The sequence below is a fragment of the Porites lutea genome, chromosome 2 (genome assembly GCF_958299795.1).
Source record: "Porites lutea chromosome 2, jaPorLute2.1, whole genome shotgun sequence".
Taxonomy (NCBI): Eukaryota; Metazoa; Cnidaria; class Anthozoa; order Scleractinia; family Poritidae; genus Porites; species Porites lutea.
This window is the reverse complement of record NC_133202.1, coordinates 9,096,453-9,116,725: the sequence shown is the minus strand read 5'-3', so window position 1 is coordinate 9,116,725 and position 20,273 is coordinate 9,096,453. Positions and strand designations below refer to the sequence as shown.

General features: G+C 38.6%; 3 protein-coding genes across 3 annotated transcripts in view; all 3 read left to right on the top strand.

Annotated features, from left to right (window-relative positions):
• Positions 1–8,999, top strand: part of LOC140926588 (NEDD8-activating enzyme E1 catalytic subunit-like) — a 12,915-nt gene extending 3,916 nt beyond the window's left edge. The window contains exons 4-18 of the mRNA XM_073376309.1: positions 744–826; positions 1,135–1,215; positions 1,346–1,389; positions 1,522–1,586; positions 2,446–2,524; positions 2,748–2,827; positions 3,618–3,720; positions 4,228–4,341; positions 4,427–4,480; positions 5,032–5,068; positions 5,377–5,458; positions 6,259–6,359; positions 6,451–6,514; positions 7,604–7,658; positions 8,728–8,999. Coding sequence (XP_073232410.1) covers positions 744–826; positions 1,135–1,215; positions 1,346–1,389; positions 1,522–1,586; positions 2,446–2,524; positions 2,748–2,827; positions 3,618–3,720; positions 4,228–4,341; positions 4,427–4,480; positions 5,032–5,068; positions 5,377–5,458; positions 6,259–6,359; positions 6,451–6,514; positions 7,604–7,658; positions 8,728–8,825 — 1,140 coding nt within the window. The 3' untranslated portion in view covers positions 8,826–8,999. The remainder of the gene's footprint in view (positions 1–743; positions 827–1,134; positions 1,216–1,345; positions 1,390–1,521; positions 1,587–2,445; positions 2,525–2,747; positions 2,828–3,617; positions 3,721–4,227; positions 4,342–4,426; positions 4,481–5,031; positions 5,069–5,376; positions 5,459–6,258; positions 6,360–6,450; positions 6,515–7,603; positions 7,659–8,727) is intronic.
• A 1,561-nt stretch (positions 9,000–10,560) lies between these two features.
• Positions 10,561–14,412, top strand: LOC140927641 (uncharacterized). The gene is made up of 4 exons (XM_073377316.1): positions 10,561–11,238; positions 12,521–12,562; positions 13,336–13,406; positions 14,121–14,412. The coding sequence occupies exons 1-4, from the start codon at positions 10,976–10,978 to the stop codon at positions 14,210–14,212; spliced, it is 468 nt and encodes a 155-aa protein (XP_073233417.1). The 5' UTR covers positions 10,561–10,975; the 3' UTR covers positions 14,213–14,412.
• An 8-nt stretch (positions 14,413–14,420) lies between these two features.
• Positions 14,421–15,741, top strand: LOC140927642 (short-chain collagen C4-like; the record flags this gene model as incomplete). Its single annotated transcript, XM_073377317.1, has 2 exons — positions 14,421–14,637; positions 15,115–15,741. Coding segments are annotated over 2 exons (699 nt in total), but the record flags the coding sequence as incomplete, so codon positions are not given.
• Positions 15,742–20,273: the final 4,532 nt, after the last annotated feature.

The following is a 20,273-nucleotide window of genomic DNA, read 5'->3' as shown; positions in this document are numbered from 1 at the left end:
AGTAGTATTTGATAGTCTTATTTTTCTATAAACTGATGGTAGCTTCAAGAGAAATACAGTTACATTAAGACAGAATCCACCAGAAAATTGAGTAATTTTAAGTTTCAGTGGACAAAAACCTTGTACCAGAAAAATTTAAAGAATATCGCATTCATTTTTACTTTTTTTCCCCAAGGGCTAAAGATGTAATTAATCATCTGTAACAACACCAAAGAAAATTTCTCATGGGATTCCAAGAAAATGAATACATGTCCAGTTTCACAAGAATTGTGAAAAAACAGGTAAAATTCTGAAAATTTCATTTGTAAGATGTAATTTTGTGAAATTTGACATTCATTTTCTCGGGCTCCCATCAGAAATTTCTTTGGGTGTTATTACAGATGACTAATTACATCTTTAGCCCTTGAAAAATGTAAAAAAGAAGTGCAAATATTCTTTAAATTGTTCTGGTACAAGGCTTTTGCCCACTGAAAATTAAAATTACTCAATTTCCTGATGGATTGCGTCTTAATTTTTTCCCTATTATAGTTAAACATTTTGATGCTCAAACACATAACATTATTCAAACATGTTCTTATGAGATTTTCTTAGAAACATTTTTTGGATGTTTGAAAAATCTAGTTTAAACAAGCTATTACTAACAAATAATACTATTGCTGGTTTGAACAACCTTGTTAGTAATGTTGTAAAGTTGGCATGTATACTTAAAATTTTTGACTTAATGTCTGTTTTTAAATCTCCAGGCACTAAGTGGATTTAGGAACATAGATGTTATTGATATGGACACCATAGATGTATCAAATTTAAATAGGCAGTTTCTTTTCAGGTATATTAATAAAAATCCAGTTCTACTTAATGTTGCATAATATTATATGATATATGTATCCAATGTCAAAATTGCACTATGAATGCCCTTCTATTCCGCTGTTGGTGTTCCTGTGTTTTTGATGTGTGTTAGTATTCCTGTGCCAGTCTAACTGTACAAGAAATATCATTTTTATTTCTTGTCGTTTGAAATGCTTCTGGTGTGCGGGATTCGGAAGTTTTACTGGGGTCTGTTATAAAACTTAAGTGTACGTAATAATGGTACATGATAATTTATATTAGGTTAAAATATATTTTGTCACTTTGCAGACCGAAAGATATTGGAAGAGAAAAAGCTGTAGTGGCTGCGGAATTTGTCAATAGCCGTGTTGCAGGCTGCAATGTTACACCGTATCCTAATCAGGAAAGCATGATGTTTTTGAAAGCAAAATTTGAATTATTGCAAGTTTTGTTCACTGTAACTGTCTTTACCTGTAACCTTCAAAAAAGGGTTCCTCAATCCTTGACAGAAATTGTACAGCCATTTCAAAAAGATTCAAGATTATGATGCAGATTTTTATAGAGGTTGGTACAAAATGTAGTTTAAAAAGCATGAAAGTTAATCAATTATGTTGTAATTAAGACGTGACACTTTCGTATTTTTTTTCACATTTCAATTCAGTGACATAACTTTGCTCACTGTGATGTATTTGCCAGGATTTCATCTCATCGTGTGTGGATTAGATTCCATTGTAGCCAGAAGATGGATTAATGGAATGGTGGTATGTATTAAACAGTTATAATCAGAACTTTTACAACCTTCCACATTATTTAGCAATTATTGAATGAAGCCGAGTAGGATATGAAGAATTCTGCAGATCGAGGAGGGTGTTATCCACCGAGGCGGAAGGCGGAGGTGGATAACACCCTCCGAGATCTGCAGAATTCTACATATCCTGTGATAGCCCAATTCAATAATTGCTTTATTATTCATTCAAAATAATTCCAACTTTAAAAACAAGCTGAAAATGCTTACCTCGGTCGATGTTAAGTTCACATCGATAGTGCATTTTTTTGGGAAGTAGCAGATAAAGGTTTGCTCAGGTCTGCAAATATACTCCAAATAGCAGATGTTGTCCATCGAGTTGACTTCTCGCTGTTCTTGCTATGTGTTTAGACAATATTTCACCGTGAAACGAGTACAATGTTCACCCGACAGTTCCGCCATTTTGTTCAAACAACCAAAACAACTCAACCTCGTCCCCAGGTTTCCTCAGTCAATGGTTCAATATGACGGTTCAATATGACAGTTGAGCTGCTGGTTATTTTGAATTATGCGTGTGGTTTTTTTTACCCAATCAGAAATGGGGAAATATTTTGAATGAATAATAATAATGGTTATTGGACAGTATACATAATGGACAGTACATGTACATGTTATTGCACAGCCTGTAAATGGGCAGTAGTACTTTAGTGGGTTACTCTACTGCAAAGTTTTTCACGTTTTTGCCTTGCCTTTATTCTGTGATTCTGTGATCTTAAAAGTTTCTAGGAAAGTGCATGGAAGAGAGTAACAGAGAGAAAACCAATATAGTGTCATTATCATGCCAAATTCATCAAGAGAGATTTGTTTTGTTGTAGCTTAGTTTATTAGAATATGATGAGGATGGGACATTGGACCAAACAAGTGTTATCCCTGTGGTAGATGGAGGCACAGAGGGTAAGTCTAAGGTCAGCTGTGTTTTATCAGACAACTTCTAAGAGAGACAAGATTGCCTCAAATGCTTGTCTAAAAATGGCATTTCGGAAGAATGTCACAAGGTCTATCACTATAAGAGAACCTTCTATACCACACTAAGGTCACACTTCTCTGAGGCACAAAGCAGATCCTGAGGATGTCTGGCTTGCAGAGAGTTAACAATAATAGTTTGTTTGGATTGTAGGCTTTAAAGGTAATGCTCGTGTCATCATTCCTGGACTAACAGCTTGTATAGAGTGTACACTTGACCTCTACCCACCACAGGTAGGACTACATCTTGTTTAAATATGCACAACAAATATTCTGTAGGTCAATGTTATATTAATAGTGCCATTGAAACATTTTGTATGAGAAAATCTTGTACTAAGCATTTTATATGTTTATATACATAATTGGCCTGGATGTCACTAAGAGCTTGCTGCTGGTTAATTTCTTCAGCTGATTAAGACCTTACCACTTGCTCAACAAGACAGGAAATTGCAATATTTTTGCCAGCTCAGCTCTGCAGAATTTCCCACTAAGATTGGAACTATGAGATAGATAATTATGCAGTGGCAGTTTTTGGAGAGTGTTCATTGTTTTAAGATCATAATGAGGAGCTCATGGCTAAGAAAATGGTTTCGAGAGTGCTTCCCGAGCTGTATCTCTAGGACTGGATAGGCGGGGTTCCTCCAACCTTACATCAATATCTTGATCCACCACTGATATGTGTTGAGTGGTGTTTCAATGATAGTTCTTAAAGGAGAAGTTCATTCCAAAATTGCAGGATTTTTTTTTTGCCAATAAAAAGATTACACAAAGGTAGGTTGTTCTCCAAAATTTGGACTTCCAAAGAGCTTTCCAACCCTATGAAATTTTAGTCTAAAGTAGCCCGAAATTCAAGAAATGACAGCCGCCATCTTGGAGAACTCCTAGCAGCCTGGTGACAAGTATGTGATGTGAATACAGAGTGAACTTCTCCTTTAAATACTCAATCACCAAGATTTTGTTGACTTGTTCGTTAGTTGTAAATAGATTCCTTGCTTAGTTTCCTGTACATGTGTTTTCTTGGCAGGTTAATTTTCCATTATGCACCATAGCACACACCCCTCGATTACCAGAACACTGTGTAGAATACGCCAAGGTGTTAGTATGGCCTCAAGAACATCCTTTTGGAGGTATGTACAGTATTTTCATCAATCCTTAACTTTGCATGCCATTTGCATTTTCATTTTGTTGTGCTGCAGAAACCATCAACTTTCAAACACTTTGCCATGGCAAACAATCACTGATTTTATTCAGCCAGCTAGTTAAACTGAAATAATCCTCTCTGATCACTTGCATCTTTGTTATCATACTTTAGTCCGTTATTGATAGAACAAAAACCACAAAAACTATTAAGACTATAAAGATGCAGGTTACCCAAGATAAATTCCCAAGTAAAAGGCAATAACATGTGCCAATTACTATTTCTTATTAGAGCTGTGAAAGTACCTTTTAGGGGTCTTAACAGGTATTTAACTAACAAATGTTGGGGCCTATTTTGTTACTCAACTGATTTTTTATACCTCGTGGGGTTAAAATGAATTAAAGCCACAACCTTGAAGTAATTTCTGGTATCTTTAAGGGGTTCTTGAAAATCCCCACCATTTTTGTAGCAGATACTTTCATGATTATTTTTTCAGAGGGAGTTCCTGTTGATGGAGATGATCCAGCTCATGTTCAGTGGATTTATGACAAAGCAAAAGAAAGAGCTGATAGCTTTAACATTCAGGGAGTCACCTACCGGCTTACACAAGGTAATTTCAATCAGTAACAATTTGCCATAATTCTAATAATTTGCACAACTACTTTGTGGTCTAATGAATTTGTCATCTTATTAAGGTGTCGTCAAACACATCATCCCTGCCGTGGCCTCCACCAATGCTGTAATTGCTGGTAAATATGCTTTCTGTTCATTTTATTTGTTCATTGAGCCTTCTAGTATGGTTGGTCAATCCCATCATTTGGAATGTTCAAACTATCCCCTCAATCAGGTAATCTTGAAATTTTTAATTGGCTAATTCCAATCCTGGACATATGTTTTAAAAAGTGCCATACAGAGGGTCCAGATTTTCTCAAATATGAACACCCCATAGCAGATAGGAAAAGGAAAAGCATCAAGGTGAGGTCATGATATCTAAGCTCCACATGGCTATTGGGAGAATGTGGATAGTTTGTGTTCAGCCAAAAATGGAAAACGTCTTGTCAATGTTAGGTTTACGAAAATGCTTAGTGTTCTAACAGGAACAAATTTCCAAACCCTACATTATCAAATCCCAAAGTTCCAAATCTTCCTGGTTTATTTTTTTAGGACTGTATGAAAAAGAGATTGGTAATTTTTGTGAAATGTTTACTTTGGGTGCAGAAGGGTGTAAGCCAAATTAAGGAGGAGACTCTCTTCTTTGGTCAATGACTCTAATTTTCTCTTGTTATTTGTGTCATGCCAGCTGCTTGTGCTCTGGAAGTTTTCAAACTGGTCTCCAGGTAAGGGTCTGTGAAATCTCTGGAATTCCAGGGGGGGGGGGGAAGGGCATGGTTCATACATGTTGTAGTGGTCTTGCAATCTCACTTTCGGTAAGATTTCCGCACAGTACCACACATGCAGTTTCATTGTTTTTCATTGTAAAAGTTTATTTATCATGGACTGAGTTGAAAATGTATGCACAATAACATCATTTCCTTTGGAACATTGGGAACCTTGAGAACATTGCAGATGTCTTCAGAGATTAGTCTTTTTGTGCATAGATTATCTTTAAAATAGTATAATATTAACTGTCTTTATTCTTGAATAGCTGCTGCAATCCATTAAACAACTATATGGTGTTTAATGACACAGATGGATTGTACACGTATACCTTTGAGGCTGAGAGAAAGGTATGTAAGAATATTATATTAAAAAAAGATTTTTCTATTATAGTTAATTCTGTTTTTTGACTCGATATTGGAAAAATGTGTACACTGTAGCACAAGTTTGAATTCAGCCGTAGGTAATATTGCAGCATGCATGTTCTATACCGGAATTCAGTCAAGATTTTAACAGCCGTGTCTTGCTTTTTACAGTTAGTTGATTTTACTATTGTTAAGTGGTGGTAAATAAACTTGCTTCTTTGTAAAAATCCACCTGCAATTGTTTTTTTATAAATATATACAAAAATATTTATTTTTCATAGTGAGCAGAAGGCAAAAATAAAGTACAGTCAAACCTGCATGTGCGCCCACCTATCTTAAGCAACCGCTTCCTCAAAACACTAAAATTTTCCCAGTAATAGCTCTGTAGTTTGAATCTCTGAAAAACGACCACCTCTCATCTACTATGACCACTATTTGAGGTGACGGTTTTATGATTTTCAATTTTTTTAACCACTTGTATCTGAAGAACTTTTTAGGACGAAATGTAACTTCACATATCATAACTCAGAAATTGCATGTACAGTCGAACGTCCACTAATGGTCATCTCTCCATAACAGCCACCTCTCTGCAACGGCCATTTTTTTTTGGCGGAACAAAAAGTAGAAGAGGCCCCTGCAGTTCAACCTTGTAACCAGCCATCTCCTATAATATAAGCAACCACTAACTCTTCACATTTTGGGTGGTTGCCTATAGGAGGTTTGATTGTTTAAAAATTAATGTTATGGGCTCTGATCAATACACTCTCACTAATATTGCATTTAAGGATGACTGTGCAGCTTGCAGTCAGCGACCTCAAGTTCTAACATTCCCAGAGGATGTCACCCTTAAATCAGTAATTGACTTCCTTATGGAGACTCCATCATAGTAAGTAACTGTCTTGTAAGCATATTCAAATGCATTTTAATTTATGTGGTTTATTTGTTTTATGAAGACCGTTATTTTTTTTGTCCAATAGTCAACTGAAAGCTCCTGGCCTCACTACCATGATTAACGCCAAAAACAAAACCCTCTATATGCAGGTAGGTTGTTTTATTAAGGTCATTTTTTTGCAACAAACAGATGGAGGCTTGTGAGCTAATAGTTACATAAGTTGGGAGAGTGCTGGTCTGCTGAGTTGGAGGTCATAGTTTCTAACCCTGGCTGGACCAACACTCAGGGTCTTTGTTAAAATAATTGAGAAGAAATTGCTACCCTTGTAATGATATCTGCAAACAGTTAGACTGTCTAGTCTTCTCAGATAAGCACAAAAAACCATAGGACTTTCACATGTCTGTTTCTTGTGTGATGTAAAAGAACCCACACCACTGTTGAAAAAGAGTAGGGGACGAAGATGGTGGTGGTGTGGCTAACCCTTCCAGTGCTTAATGGGTTATCTGTAAGGAGATATCTTAATATAGGGATAACCTCATTAACCTCCTTCAGGTGTCTTTAATGGCTACCTGTAAACAGTGAATGTATAAAGCAACTATTCTCTGCAGCCGTTTTCTTTGTTGTGGGGGATTTTATTGTACAGTATCACAGATAACTCAGCTTAGGGTAACATTTTTTGATACGGCACAATAAAACCCTTTAGATTAAGAACAGCTGAAAAACACCCCACTTAGTCTTAAGTTGTTTTCGAAACTGACTCTTGCTCTCCCTTCAATGATTGATGATATAAGGGCCTTTACTTGTGGGTAGTTTTTTTCCCTTTAATTTGTTCAGGTGAATATGGTCGTATAGACTGTGTATCAGGCGCTTAGAAGTAACATGAGTGCAAGAAAGAATGGTGCACAAGACAAAGATATGCCTACCCCCCTCATGCGCACCGTTTTTTGTTGCGCCCATATTACTTCCAAGCGCCTGCAATGCAGGTTAATGGCCGTAGGAAAAACGTGTGTGAAAGGAGCACATGACTTGTAGGTTTATACTTGCAACAACCGTGGAACAAAGAGACTCTACGTATTTTCAACTGCTCATTTCATGGTGATGACGGGGTTCACCAGTCTGTAGCACACACAGTGTGGCTCCATAATCTTGCGCACTTCCCTGGTCAAGGTACCCTTTTTTGCAAATTAAAAGAGAAACAACTCCTTTTTAAATGTACCTTTTCCCAAACTGTTTTTTAGTCTGTGAAGTCTATAGAGGAAAGAACAAGAGAGAATCTACCCAAGAGATTGAAAGGTACTGTACCAGTTTATGCATATTGGATGCGACTAGAAACTAATCTGCCCATTGTTCTTGGAAGGAGTTTGCCAAAATAATGATTATTCCATCACAGTTTGTCAGATTTTTCCTTACTCTAATATTTTTTGCAGAAGGTTTAGCATACTCAAAGGAGAATGTAGGGTGGTTGAGCATAATAAACATGCCGACCAACTATTGCTCAATGAAACCAAACAAAACCATTACTTTTTTCTTCATTTTTTAAACTGTTATAATCCCCTAAAATGGCTGTGTTGCACACAAGCGGTGGTCATCTGTAGAGGTTCGTACCCTAGTGATATGTATAACCCGAGACTGACCAATGGAGAAGAAAAGTCGTTACGTCATGTTACCATGGTAGTAAAAGTTTTAGATGAATACAAACAAACCGATAAAGTCACTTAAAAGTCTTTTCGCACTATTTCAAACTTTACCGATCTTATTCAGTTTCATTTAATTTGGCAAATCTTGGCGAAATTTTCTTTGGGACCGTATCTATTGTTATCTAAGTTAAGGAAATCACACAATTTCCAGACCCTCTCTTGATTACAAAAATATTTTCCTCTCTCTCAGCCAATCAGCGCTCAATAATTTTGTCCTTTAACTAATGCGTGTGATATATATGTGCCACATGGCCGCACAGGATAAGAAATTTCTCTTCGACTGTTGAAACATATTTCTCCAGTGAGTGCAGCGAACGGGTAAATTATTTTTCAACACGAGAAGCCTTTGCGCGAAAACATGGTATCTTCGCATGGGAACAGATCACCATTGCTATGGCTTCATAATAAATCGCGCCTTTTACAGTACAAAAACTGTTAAAGTGAAATGATGTGGTAATTCATTGGTGTTTACATAGTAAATAGAACATTACATGGAGCTACGAAATTTCTCTTCTCGTTTTGAGAACACTCGAAGAGACTGAATTTTGTATCTCCGCGCGGCCATGTGTTAGAAGAAGGGTGGGTTTTATACTAATGGGAGGTGGTTGCTCAAAGAATTTACACTGTATTTATTTTCCTTTCACCTTTGTCATCAATCCTTTCAGATATTGGACTTGTTGACGGTCAAGAGATTGTAGTAGCCGATGCCACAACACCTAAACCATTAATTGTTAAAATTCACTTTTCATCTGACATGGAATGATAAGAACATTGACAACTGAACTTATTCCAGAGTTTTTTTCTGAAAAATTATTGTAAATCAACTACTGCAGCTAGAGAGATGTGGTGAAAATTGGTGCTTACATCACTCACACTAATTTTCCCTTGTTGTATATCGTTCTGTCAGAATTTTAAAATAAAATGTAGATAGCTCTCATGTTTTGCATTTATCTATTATTTCAGTGTTGCACAAAACTTGCTTGTAAAAGAAACAGTAGGAGCGAGAAGGGGGTTGGGCTTAATAGCTTTTTTGCCATGAAGAGGGGAATGGCCAACTATCATTATTTATGTTTAGAAATAACCTGATTTTTTAAAAGAGATAAAAGCTCAAGTGCTCGAAACGTCGCTAGCGGCGAGGGGCGAGGGATTTTATTTCAATACTCATACGCCACTTGCACATCTCCCATAATGCACCTTATTTGGCCCCCTTCCCCCCCCCCCCCCCCCTTCCCCCATATTTTGCATAAGCATTGTTTTCAATTTCTCTTGGGACGGCTGTAATACCCAGGAGAATTGAATAACAAAGGTTATGCAAAATTTCTGGGGGCAAATAAACTGCATTATGGGAGATGTGCAAGGGGCGAATCGTTTTTGCCTGAGTTGTTTACAGCTATTTCGAGAAAGGTTTCGCAAAAAATGTGCATGCGACAATCCCAAAAGGTATTGGGATGCTGTCGAACCTACTTTTGTTGCTTTCCTTTAGCACTCGCAGATATGTCCACGTCCTCTCCTTCCATTCTTTCAAATTTCTTTGAAAAACAGTGAACTCAAAACCACCCACAATACCTTTCGGGGTTGTCGCGTGCACTTTATCCGACAACCTTTCTCGAAATAGCTGTGTGCATGTACTGCGTGGCACCCTTTCGACGTGTGCCACGCGGGCTGAGTGAAACCGTGACTTTTTGTGACAACATTTTGTATCATTATTCAAAAGACGATGTTGCGTGATGAAGGGGTCATGCCGGGGAATAATGCAGTTTGGCAAAATCGATTCAGAAATAAAACTCTACCTGGTTCCTGGCTCCTTTAAATCATTATCAGTCAAAATTGTAAACTTTAATTGTGGACTTGGGTAAATAATCTTCACTGACAACTAATTATATCTTACAGCCGCCATCTGAAAACATCAGAGTCAGCTAACCACGCTCTCTCAGTAATTAACCCGCATTTCGCAATATCGGAGGTTGCCAACAGACTTAATTTCAGATTTGGAATTTCCTCTAAACAGCAAGAAGAAATGATTAAAGAAACAGTGTTGTGACGAGAAATTATATGCAAATTAAAACTAAGTCGGTTGATTTCGATTTGCATAAGAATTTTTTTTCCAGGTTGTTATTAACTAAATTAAATTGGCTCCTTTTACAAGGTTTCCTTAATGATTGTCTAAATTGTTCGAGCCAACTTTCGTTTTATCGTCACTCCGACGCGAGATTGTTATTTTAATTTTTTCGTTGTACCATGCGCCCGTAGGCTGCTGCGTCACAAACTCGAAAAAGTTCTCGCCCTTATCTCATTAAAATTCCCTTTGATATCAAAAACGTACACACATAACAACTTCCTTGAAAGTTGTTTTGTCTCCTTTGGTTGTGAGTGAGGAACGCTCATTCGGTATTACTGCTTTTAAAACGTGGTAGATACTTCGTACTTCGAATTATGCTTTCTCCTACCTGCTCTCTTGCAAAATCTGCACAACTTCTCAGTTTTAAAAGATCAAAATGTGACGTGTAATTTGCTAGTAGTTATGAGCAGAGTTTAAATGATCACAATTGACACTCTTTTCTACGATTTGTCCTTCTCTCTCTTAAATAACGTCACGAGTGCCGTTCCACAAAATATTTAGTAATATGAAAATGCATCAGTTTGCTGTTGTCCAAAAATGCCCCGCACTAATGTCCACTGCCTTACCCCCTCCCCCTTAAACGCCCAGTTATCGTCATCCCGACGCGAGACTGTTATTATAATTTTTTCGTTGTACCATGCGCCCATAGGCTGCTACGTCACAAACTCGAAAAAGTTCTCGACCTTATCTCATTAAAATTATCTTTGATATCAAAAACGTACACATACAACAATTTCATTGAAAGTTGTTTTGTCTCCTTTGGCTGCGAGTAAGGAATTCTCATTCGGTACGCAATGAAATTTCCACCGGCAATTAGCACACCTCGCACCGGTTTGCACTTCTTGGCTGTGTCGTTAATATTGTGTGGTGTCACTTGGGTTCATATTTCTGCTATGGAAGATTCTTTGATTGGACAACAGCAGGAGGTAGATAGCAGCTCTAGTGCCCGAGAATCTGATGATAAACAATCTGTCCTGAATCGCGAGCGAAGAGCCGTAAGAAACAATGCAACCCACAAGCAAGACTTTGAAAAACGACTGAAGACCATGGAAGAAAGGCGAGTCACAGGACGCGTACCTTTGTTGTTCCGAAAGCTGATTGAATTTGGATTAAGACTTCAACCTGACTAAAATTTCAACCAAAGTCACATGTTTTATCGCGCTTTATACTGTTTCTTCTTTTTACGGCGAAACTTTTCGCGGAAGGAATTAGAGTCGCTTTTTTTATTAGGCAAGAAAAGAAGAAAAACGTGTGTTGCAAGGAAGCGAAAATCTTCGCGCCTTTCCCTTTTGGGCATCCATTTTTCTGTTATAATATTTTATCATGTATACCTGTACTATTCATATAATGTACATGTGTATTGCCCTACAAAGTAGATTAAACATGCAGGTCTCTAACCTACTTTAAGGTACCCTTAATATCCTTGACAGCTTTAACATTATTAATGCGTTCTTTGTTGCGTGTTTTATGTACTCGTACCACAATAACCTCTTTCCTCATACGTTTAACACCACCTTTAGTAATCGCCAAGTACACACATTTAATACTCGAAATGCTAATAACTACCCACCACATTTCTGTAGAACAAACATTAAACAGTTCACAATCCTCCATCTAGGACCTAGCCTATGAAACTCCCCTTCCCCATAATCTTACGGAACTGACAAGTTACTCTAGTTTCAAGACTTCATTTAAAAAATACCTTATCGAGAGAGCTCTAAATTAAACTCGCTTGACCATATGACAGCTTACATTAAATCATAATTAAGTATGAGGAGCCCAATTTCTACAAGCTATTTAGCTTCTAATGGGCTTCCTCGCCACTCTATCTATTACAAAAGTTAAGTCACTTAATATTACATTTAATTTTTTTGGACTATTTTTGAAGCTTTTCCCGCCCTTTAAATTTGCAGTCTTAGTAATAATGTATATATCTTTTTCCTTTTCTTTCTGTAATATTTATTCTATGTGGCAAATGTAAAATACATAAATAAAATATAAACCCTGTTCCTTCCAGTTGTTAAGAAAATGGGGACAGCGCAAAGAAGAGTCAGCAGGAAAAGCAGACTTCGCGCAGCACTCCACAATCTGAACGCCAGGAACAGGCTAGCTTTGAGGCGTTATTTTTCGCGAGAACTTTTTTCAATGGGTCTCTTATTTATCTTGTTAGGAACAAAAAAGGATATTGAGTTTATTGGGGGGCGTTTTTGTAGATTTTGGTTTTGATGTAGTCTAGTTAAACGCTCATGCAGCGCAAATTTTCGTGTGTTTCTTGTTGTTGCGGAAAGTCACTCACTTTTTTAACACCCTCACCGAAAATCTTTTCTCCTCTCTTGCAGGCATAATAAGAGTACAAGGCGATTGCAGGAAATAGAGAAGAGGTTTAATATACGGGTTTTGTCAGTTCGATCATTATGTGCATCTCTTTTTTATAACGTTCTAGAAAAAGCTTTAATTACATACGTTTATCCTTTATCCTTTGGAGAGACTGTATTTCTTATGAAGATTGATCATGAAAACAGTCTCGCTGATATAGCAAGCATTTCAGTGGCATTAAGAGCTGGTTCAGTGAAGGTTGTTTCGGGCATTGGGAATTGCGCACTGGGAAGCAAGGTAACCGGTCATTTCGCCCCGGTTACTTAGCCCCCTATTTTCGAGTCATTTAGCGCGCTTCAAATATAATATGCCTCGTTCTAGAGTAGGGGGCTAAGTAACCGGGCGAAATGACTTGGGGGCGAGATGACCGGTAACCGGAAGGAATTTTTTAGTAGTTACTCAAGAAAATCATCGCATGCACGAATGTCCAATTTCCATTGACCATTGCTTATGCCCAGGATCAATCTTGCTAGCAAATTGTTTTCGCAATTTTAACAAAAAAAATTTAAAGGAAACTAATATCAGAAATGTAGCAAATTCTGCAAAAATTACAAAAGTAAAAAGGATTTTGACTTTTGCAAAATATAGCAAGAATAGCAAGATTTCCAAATTTGACAAAATTCTCGACTTAGAAAGAGGGAAGGCCAAGAAGCGATTTGAGAAGCAAATACCGCAAAAATCGCAAGTAACGTCTATCAGTTTCTCCCACTGCTGGCTTAACATTAACCTACTGCCTCAGCTAAAATTTGACTTTGGTTATTTCCTTGATCTTTCCCAGACTTGATGCCCTTCTGCGCATACCTCCTCGATCTGGAGACTTAATCGATTCTCTCATGCGTTACATTTTAGGTTGGTGTATTGTGGTGATTAATTATTGTAATGGCCAATCATTGCAGACAAAGGAAATTTCTAAAACAATTCAGCAATCTAAACGGGCAGCGAATGCCTAAAGGAGCTGTGCCAGGAAATTCAGCGCAAAGGACCTGGCCTCCAAAATTGAGCGAGCATTAAAACAGTGAAAACATTGACGAAAAGTTCCCTAAAAGAGGAATGGATGTGCAAATTGTCGAAAAAGAGGAAACTGACTGCAATATTGAGGGTTTTTGAGAACTGTTCATCCTGACCTTTTTCAGTCAAAGCAGGAGCCGATTCAAAGCTGTTGATTTCTGTTGTTTGTAACTTTGAATGTAAACCTTGGAAGACATATTTGTCACCACGGACAAAGGTTCCCACTTATTTAACTATATTTGACTCGATCATGGTGCAAAAATTGCGACAAATGAACATGTCTGCAACTGCCTCTTACCCAGAGATCCCTCTCTCTCGATAAAAATTTGCGCGCAAAGGAAGGCGGGAAAGAGAAAACTGCCAAGACGTCGCTTCTCCTCTCTTCTTTTACCTTCCCATGGTCCCTTGGGCTTCGTTACCAGTCACTCGCGTTTCGCGGTCGCCTTTGTGCGAAAAACGAAGCGCCTAAGGAGGAGGCAGTGTGTGCGACATGATTCCCGGAAACTGCCCACCTACCCCATCCCTGTAATCCTTTTTTTTCACTCTCTACTCTAGGACAGCGTGGTCAACATACAGGCAAGGAGAGAGTTGGACCACCTGGCCCTCCTGGATCACCTGGACCATCAGGCCCCAAAGGCACACAATGAAATATTCTATCTTAAAAATAAAATAAAAATATCCTCAATAATTAAAAATAAGCTTTTCACCAATCGCAATACAGTAACACTCTTTCCATATACCAAGGCAAAAATGTGTGCTAAGAGCACTTTGCTTTGCATACGTTAAAGATTCGGATCGCGAAGAGAGCAAACCAAAATCGCTCAGACAAATGATACTGTTTAAAAACCCCACCATTTCTTTATAGGGGAACAGGGGAAACCTGGCACCAACAAGCCATTTCCAGGCCCTCCAGGTCCTAAGGGGGATCAAGGACCTGTTGGAAAGACTGGAGCCAAAGGACTTCAAGGACCTAAAGGGCAAAGGGGACAGGACGGGTCTGGCAGTTCAGGGGTGAAGTATGTGCGCTGGGGAAGGACCACATGTCCTAGCGGGGCACAGATAGTCTATAAAGGTAAACAAACAAAAAAACGCACTTAGTGCTAAGGACATAACCTTGAAAAATTTGAAAGCGATACCCGTAAACAAGTTCCTATTCCCAATAATTCAAGCATCTGGTGATAGATCAATGTGTGATGCTGATACCTAAGCTGCAGATAAGAGCACTGGAACATTTTTCTCAAAAACCTTTATAACAAAAATTATTGCATGAGGTTTTTGTGATAGTGTAATCTCCGGAATCAGTGATCCAGGTCGAGGTGAAAAAAAAAACCAAACAAACAAAATTACAAACACATCGTCGAACGGAACACAGTTTAACATCGCTCTTGGAACTCATACATTACTATCAGATAACTAATTAATCTGTCGTTTGCGCGGATTTCCAAAATCTACTGTAGGCCCTTAGCTAGTGAAAGACAGATAGCGAGTACAAGGCATAATAATGTGACTAAATGATCTTACTTGATTATTCTCCGTTTACTTCATACAGGTATAATGGGTGGAGAGTATTACAATCACTATGGAGGTGGTGCAAACTACCTTTGCCTTCCACATAATCCAAAGTATGACAGATACAAAAATGGCGTCCAGGGTGGGGGATATATGTACGGCACTGAATATCAAGTAAGTTCGTTCGTTGGCACTGTTTTCAAAAGAAATATCCACGACTATGATGCTCCCTGTGTTGTCTGCTTTGTCAAGTCACGTGGCTCAATGCTAATGATGCCCGCAAGGAATGACTGTCCGTCTGGATGGACCGAAGAGTATCATGGGTACCTGATGACTGAACACGCCAGTCATAAGCATTCAAGAGATTTTATCTGCCTTGACGGGGACCCAGAATATGTTCCTGGTAGCCAAGCAAACAGAAATGGTGCTTTGCTGTACCCTGTGGAGGGTAGATGCGGCTCGCTACCGTGTCTTCCTTATGTTGAAGGTCGAGAGCTGACATGCGCCGTGTGCACCGAGTGAAGCTCCTCGTGAAATAAAAGTAATAAACAGTAATTTCATAAACTCTCAGCTGTTAATCACACCTGCTTGTTTAAAAACAGTTAAAGTAGTAAGCAAGGTGTGGTTGGCAGAACATAAGGTAATGTTAACAATAAACCACGTGATTACCTCCAGATGAATGCTTGTTTCTTTCTTTGTGTGCAAGTCTTACAATTAACTAAAGGGCATGGCCAATGTGGGTAAGAGTTAATTTCTGTGCCTGAAAGAACACATTTATGTTTCAGTTCCAAATCCTGTATTTTTCTTTTAAATGCCTATTTAAAAATACTCGTACCCTCGAAATTCCTGAAAAATTCCGAATCTAATGTAACTTTTCTTCACCATTTAAACATTGTAATTCAATCTCCGATTTTTCAAACTTCTAGTTCATTCGAACCGATTTGGTTAGAAAAATCGGGATTTCACTGAATACCGGTAAGCGTTCTGTAAGCCTGAATTTCAGCCGTGTGCCGTCCCCTCGAGTCGCACACTCCCGTGAAAGACATGTTTCTCAGCAGTGAGCAACTCGAGTACGGATGAAATTCACATCGCGGCTAGTGTTCTGCGTTTCGTTCTTTATTTGGGAGGGTACAATTTCTTTGTTTTCAGGGGGGTGGAGGGGGGTTAGCATATGAAAAGCCCTATTTGAACTGACCGAAAATGATCCAACATAGCATTATTGGGAACCGTTTGAGCACCTTTTTGGGCAGTGTGGCACCTTTTTCTCAGATCAGGTTTCACCATGTTCAAACTTTTCATTCAGTTTTATCCAACATGTTTCCCTGTGCTACAGACCACTACGCCGGCACATATTTCCCACATTTGAAAAAAAAAGCGCAGGTTTGAGATTCGTCCGAAGAAACATGAGTTTTTCGGCGGTAAACTTCTTGCCCGAAAGTGAGTTCTCTTGATTTCTGAAAGCGTAATACTACAATCACACTCCAATTGCATAGACATCAAAAATCATATAGACCCTTTCCTTTCAAAGAAGAAGTCACGGAAGACCCAAAATAATTCTTTTGAAACCTTGTAATAATAGCTTGTGAACGATTTTGATCTTTGGGTTGCGAAGACTGGCGTTATTCCAGCTGCCGTTTGCTGACCTACATGTCAATTATCCTGTCGACTGACTGCCGAGTTTCCTGACGGCTCTCCTTAATTTCGTACCCAGATCTCTCAAGGCCAGGGGAAAGTTCAAGACAGAGTCAGATCTGGATACAAGATTACTATCAACCAATTAAACGTGCCCAGATCGGCCAATCATAAGACGTCCGAAAACGACTCTAGAATTGCTTTTTCAAAGAGCACTCAACGCATTTTGACGGTTACGAAGCTATTCAGCTTACTTTTATTGTACTCTCTCCCATCTTGCTACGGAGAAACATCTTCAAAGGTCCTCAAACGCTGGAATCTACTGAACGATAAAAAAGGATGTATCTAGGACTTGCCCACAGGTCGAGCTCAAAATTTTTCTAAAGCGCGCGGAGAGCGAGCTGAACAATGAGACCGTATATTTTTAGCTGCTCATTCCATATAGTGATGATGGGGTTTACCAGTCTGTAGCACACACAGTGTGGTGGTTCCATAATCTTGCGTACTTCCCTTGTTTAGGTACCCTTTTTGTCCACATTAAAAGAGAAACAACTCCTTTTTAAATGTACCTTTTCCCAACTGCCTTTTAGACTGTGAAGTCTATAGAAGAAAGAATAAGAGAGAATCTACCCAAGAGATTGAAAGGTACTGTACCAGTTTATGCATATTGGATGCGACTAGAAATTAATCTGCCCTGTGTTCCCGGAAGGAGTTTGCCAAAAGAATGATTATTCCATCACAGTTTTAGCCTGCGAAGGAGAAACGGATGTTTTCGCAGGCTGCTCTAATATTTTTTGTAGAGGATTTAGCATACTCAAAGGAGAATATAGGTTGGTTGAACATTATAAATATGCCAACCATTTCTTAATTCCTTAATAAAACCAAACATAACCATTACTATTTTCTACATTTTTATAACTGTTATAAGCACCTAAAATGGCTGTGTTGCACACAAGAGGTGGTCATCTGTAGATATTCCTACTATAATATGTATAACCCGAGGCTGACCAATTAAGAACCAATTAAACGAGCGTTTTCGAAGTTTTCCAGCGAAAAGGGTAATTTAAAAACACTGTAGTTAATCCTTAATTGAATGAGGACTCGTTTAATTCTTGTTTGTTACTATAAGACAAAAGTTTATAGAGGAAATCACACCAGGCCCTCCCTTGATAACCCAAATATTTTCTTCTCTCTCAGCCAATCTGTGTTCAATAATTTTGTCCTTTAACTGATGCGTCTGATATATACTACATGGCCGAATGGATACGAAATTTCTCTTCGAGTGTTGAAACATATTTCTCCAGTGAGAGCAGCAAACGAGTAGAATATTTTTCAACACAAGAAGAGAAATTTCTTCTATTGTATAACCACTAGTCTAATGAATTACAAGGTGAGTTTTCGCGCGAAATCATGGTATCTTTACATGTGAACAGATCACCGTTGCTACGGCTACATAATAAATCACGTCTTTCACATAGACTATGAGTAGTCCCCATTTTTCCTCAGGGATTTTAGAGAGAGCGAAACTCGAGTGCGCGTGAAAATCACCTCTCGCGAGAAAGGCGCGCTCGCTCTACTATCCCTGAGGAAAAATGGGGAGTACTCGTAGTCTACCTTTCACAAGAATAATCTGTTAAAGTGAAATGGTTTGGTATTTTATTGGTGTTTATGTAGTAAATAGAGCGTTACATGACCGCTTTGAGCTACGACATTTCTCTTGTGTTGACAACACTCGAAAAGACTGAATTTTGTATCTCCGCGCGGGCATATGTTAGGGGAGGGGTGGGTTGTATACTAAGGGGAGGTGGTTTTTCAAAGAATTTACACTGTATTTATTTTCCTTGCACCTTTGTTATCAATCCTTTTAGATATTGGACTTGTTGACGGTCAAGAGATTGTAGTAGCCGATGCCACAACACCTAAACCATTAATTGTTAAAATAAACTTTTCATCTGACATGGAATGATAAGAACATCGACAACTGAACTTATTCCAGAGTTTTTTCGGAAAAAATTATTGTAAATCAACTACTGCAACCAGAGAGATGTGGTGAAAATTGTAGACTTTCAAAAAAGTTCTTCGTCGGATTCATCTTCGCGGTCAAACAAGGCTCTCTCTGCTCGCCAAGAGGTCGACTTGTAGCAAGTCTATGAAAATTGGTGCTTATATCACTCACACTAATTTTCCATCGCTGTTTATCGTTCTTTCAGAATTTTGAAATAAAATGTAGATAGCTCCCATGTTTTGCATTTATCTATTATTTTAGCAGGCTCGTACCCAGTCGTTATTTATGTGTTTTTTGGGTGAGAGAAGATTAGTTTTTTCCTTCGTCCCCTCCCATGAATCCCCTCGCGCCTCAAACTAACCCAATCTTCTCTCACCCCAAAAACACATTAATAGCGACTGGGTACGAGTCTGTTATTTCAGTGGTGCACGAAAAAGAAACATTAGGAGAAGGGAGGCTCGCAAGAGGGTTGGGCTTAATAGCTTTCTTTCTATGAAGAAGGGAATGGCAAACTATTATTATTTATGTTTAGTGATAACCGGATTCTTTTTTAAAAAAAGATAATTATACGTCCCTGCGGCGGACGAGGAGAGACGACTGCTTCAATCGCAAGCCACGGGATTTTATTTCAGTACTCATCGTTTTTGCCTGAGTTGTTTATACACTGTGTGGCGCTCTTTCGACGTGTGCTACGCAGGCTAAGTGAAACCGTGAGTTTTTGCTACAACCTTTTTGTATCATTATTCAAAAGACGATCGATTCAGAAATAAAAACTCTACCTTAGCGCCTAACTCCTTTAAATCAATATTGATCAAAATTGAAAACATTAACTAATGACTGGGGTAAATAATCTTCACTGACAACTACACTCAACTCCCTTTATAGCGCACACTGTGTGGGACCTTGAGTTCATTAGCGAGAGTCCGTAACAGCGGGAGTTTATTTCAGTCTAACATCTGTAATCTATTTTTGCTTGGGATTCAGTACGCTCAGTCTCCAGCCTTGGGTGTCGGCGCATCGAGACACCCAAGGCTAGAGACTGAGCCTAGGGATTTAGCTGCTGTCCGTTCGTATTATCGGAGTGTCCGTAAGGTGAGTAAACTACGAGTAGTCCCTATTTTTCCTAAGGGAAAGTAGAGCGAGCGAAACGCGAGAACGCGTGATAATCACCCCACGCGGGAAAAGGCGGCGAGAGTTGACCCGTGTAATTAGATCTGATAGCCGCGATCTGAAAACATCAAAGTCAGCTAACTACGCTCTCCATAGGTAGCCCAAGCACGAAATATGAGCATCGGCGAGCATCGACATTGTTGCGTAACATTCAAAATATAAGGATTTGTATCAGGGGCACCCAACGGCAATTTTCGGGAAAATATCTGTTCGGAAGACGATTTGAGAACTAGAATTTTCAGAACATTTGTTGTAAAATTTCTTGCTTGCCTGCCTCTCCTAGGATTTTCAAACATCTACAAAATGGTATAATTACCCATTTTAAACGGATATTTACCCTAAAAAAGGCCACCTAGAATTTTCAGGAGCCTTTTCCTGGCTGAAATTTTCGA